This window comes from Penaeus monodon, chromosome 34 (assembly GCF_015228065.2).
Source record: "Penaeus monodon isolate SGIC_2016 chromosome 34, NSTDA_Pmon_1, whole genome shotgun sequence".
Classification (NCBI taxonomy): Eukaryota; Metazoa; Arthropoda; class Malacostraca; order Decapoda; family Penaeidae; genus Penaeus; species Penaeus monodon.
The window spans coordinates 28,913,833-28,915,494 of NC_051419.1; the positions used below are offsets into that span (position 1 = coordinate 28,913,833).

The following is a 1,662-nucleotide window of genomic DNA, read 5'->3' on the forward strand; positions in this document are numbered from 1 at the left end:
CGCGAGGACCCGGGGCGTCTTGTCCAGGTCGTCGTCGTCCTCGGCGGCCTCGCCCTCGGGCTCCTCCGTCTTTTCCTTCTCCTTCTCGTCCATGATGAGCTTCACCTCCTCGGCGGAGGGCGACTCCAGCCCCTGGAGCTCGCCCTCGAGGGAGGCCAGCTTGTCGGGCTTGTCGTCGGCCGGCAGGAGGGGCTTGGTCTCCGACACGGGGGACCGGTCCTCGCTGAGGGGCGTGAAGGACGAGGCGTCACCCTCGGCGAAGCTGACCTTCTCCTCGACGGGCAGCATGTACGACAACATCTTCACGCGCACCGGCACCTCGTCCTCGGCTGCCAGACGCGGGCTCGCTGCGCCGCGGCCCCTGAGAGCGCTGCTGCCGACGGGGGCCTTCCCAAGGGCGCGGGCGACGGGGGTGACGTGGGGTCTGAGAGGCGCCGTGCCCTGGATCAAACTGCGGTACTCGCCCGCGACGGAGGACGCCGACGCGGCTGCGGCTGCCGCGACGAGACTCTGCCTGTGGCGCCTGAGGGCGTGCGACCGCGGGCTCAAGCTGGAGTAGACGGAGTCGCTGCCGTCGCCATAGCGCTCGCGGATGGCCAGGGCCCCGATGGCCCCCAGGTTCTGCCGGTGAAGCGAGGGGGGCAGGCGGGGCGCGCAGCGGGGGGCGCCGGCCCTGGCGGAGGGCGCGGGGGGCAGCCGGGGCGCCGGGAGGCCGTCGGGCGGCCGGGCGACGCTGACGCTCTGCGAGAAGCGGACCCGCTTCTTGCCTGCCGCAGGCGGGGCGGCGGGAGAGGCCCTTGGGTCGGCCTTCCTGAGGGCGGAGGGCGAGTCGGAGCCGCTGAGACTGGTATAGCCGCGAGTGCTATGCCCGCCAGAGGCCCTGCCGACGAAGCCGCCGCCGGAGCCCGCCGTGCACGTCCTGCGGGACGGGGGGGGCGCGAGGGCCGTCGGGAAGGAGGCCTTCGTCTGCGCGCTCGAAGAATCGTCTACGAAGGGCGGCGCGTCGGCGTGGCGCTCATGCCCGTCGCTCGATTCCGCTGCCGAGGGAGCCGGTCCCTCCTGAAGGCGCTGCTGCTGGGCTCTGCCCCTCCTTGGCGCGAGGACGTCGCTCCTGCCGCGCCACCTGCCGGCGTGCACGTGCACCTGGCCGCCTGCTGCGTTACCACCAACACCCGGTTCCTGGCACAGTCTGTGGTAACGGCCGCGCACGCCTCTAGAGGTCGTGTTTTCCTTGCGTGGCCTCCGGGAGCCGCTGGGCCCTCGCCGCCGCTCGGAGACGCATCTCGCTGCAGCAGGCGCTGGCGCCGCAGGGTCTCGCTCCCTCGCCTTCGGCTGCCAGGAGGAGGATCTCGATCTTTCTCTTTCGGCACTTTTATTCTGCTTCGCTAATCAAATCCTGAAACACAGATCGACACGTGATATTTACCTTCCTTTCGTTCAGATAAATAAATACTTTAATATACAAAACAAAACACTGCACTTTAGGGAATTAAACTTCACATTTTTCCAAACACCATTTTGTTATCATCTTAAATATCATCCTTTCTCTTCACCAAAATCATCACATTTGCACAATATTCACTCCTTTACTCTCCTTGACGCCTTTTTCTCTCGTCCAGAATTTTCTACGGTTTTGCGGTATCGGCTCAAAGTGAGTTTGGA

At 66.0% G+C, this 1,662-nt stretch overlaps 1 protein-coding gene across 1 annotated transcript in view; it reads right to left on the minus strand.

Moving 5' to 3' along the window:
* Nucleotides 1-1,662, minus strand: part of LOC119594683 — a 13,196-nt gene that overhangs the window by 202 nt on the left and 11,332 nt on the right. Inside the window, exon 2 of the mRNA XM_037943739.1 lies at nucleotides 1-1,396. This exon is cut by the window's left edge and continues 202 nt beyond it. Coding sequence (XP_037799667.1) covers nucleotides 1-300 — 300 coding nt within the window. The 5' untranslated portion in view covers nucleotides 301-1,396. The remainder of the gene's footprint in view (nucleotides 1,397-1,662) is intronic.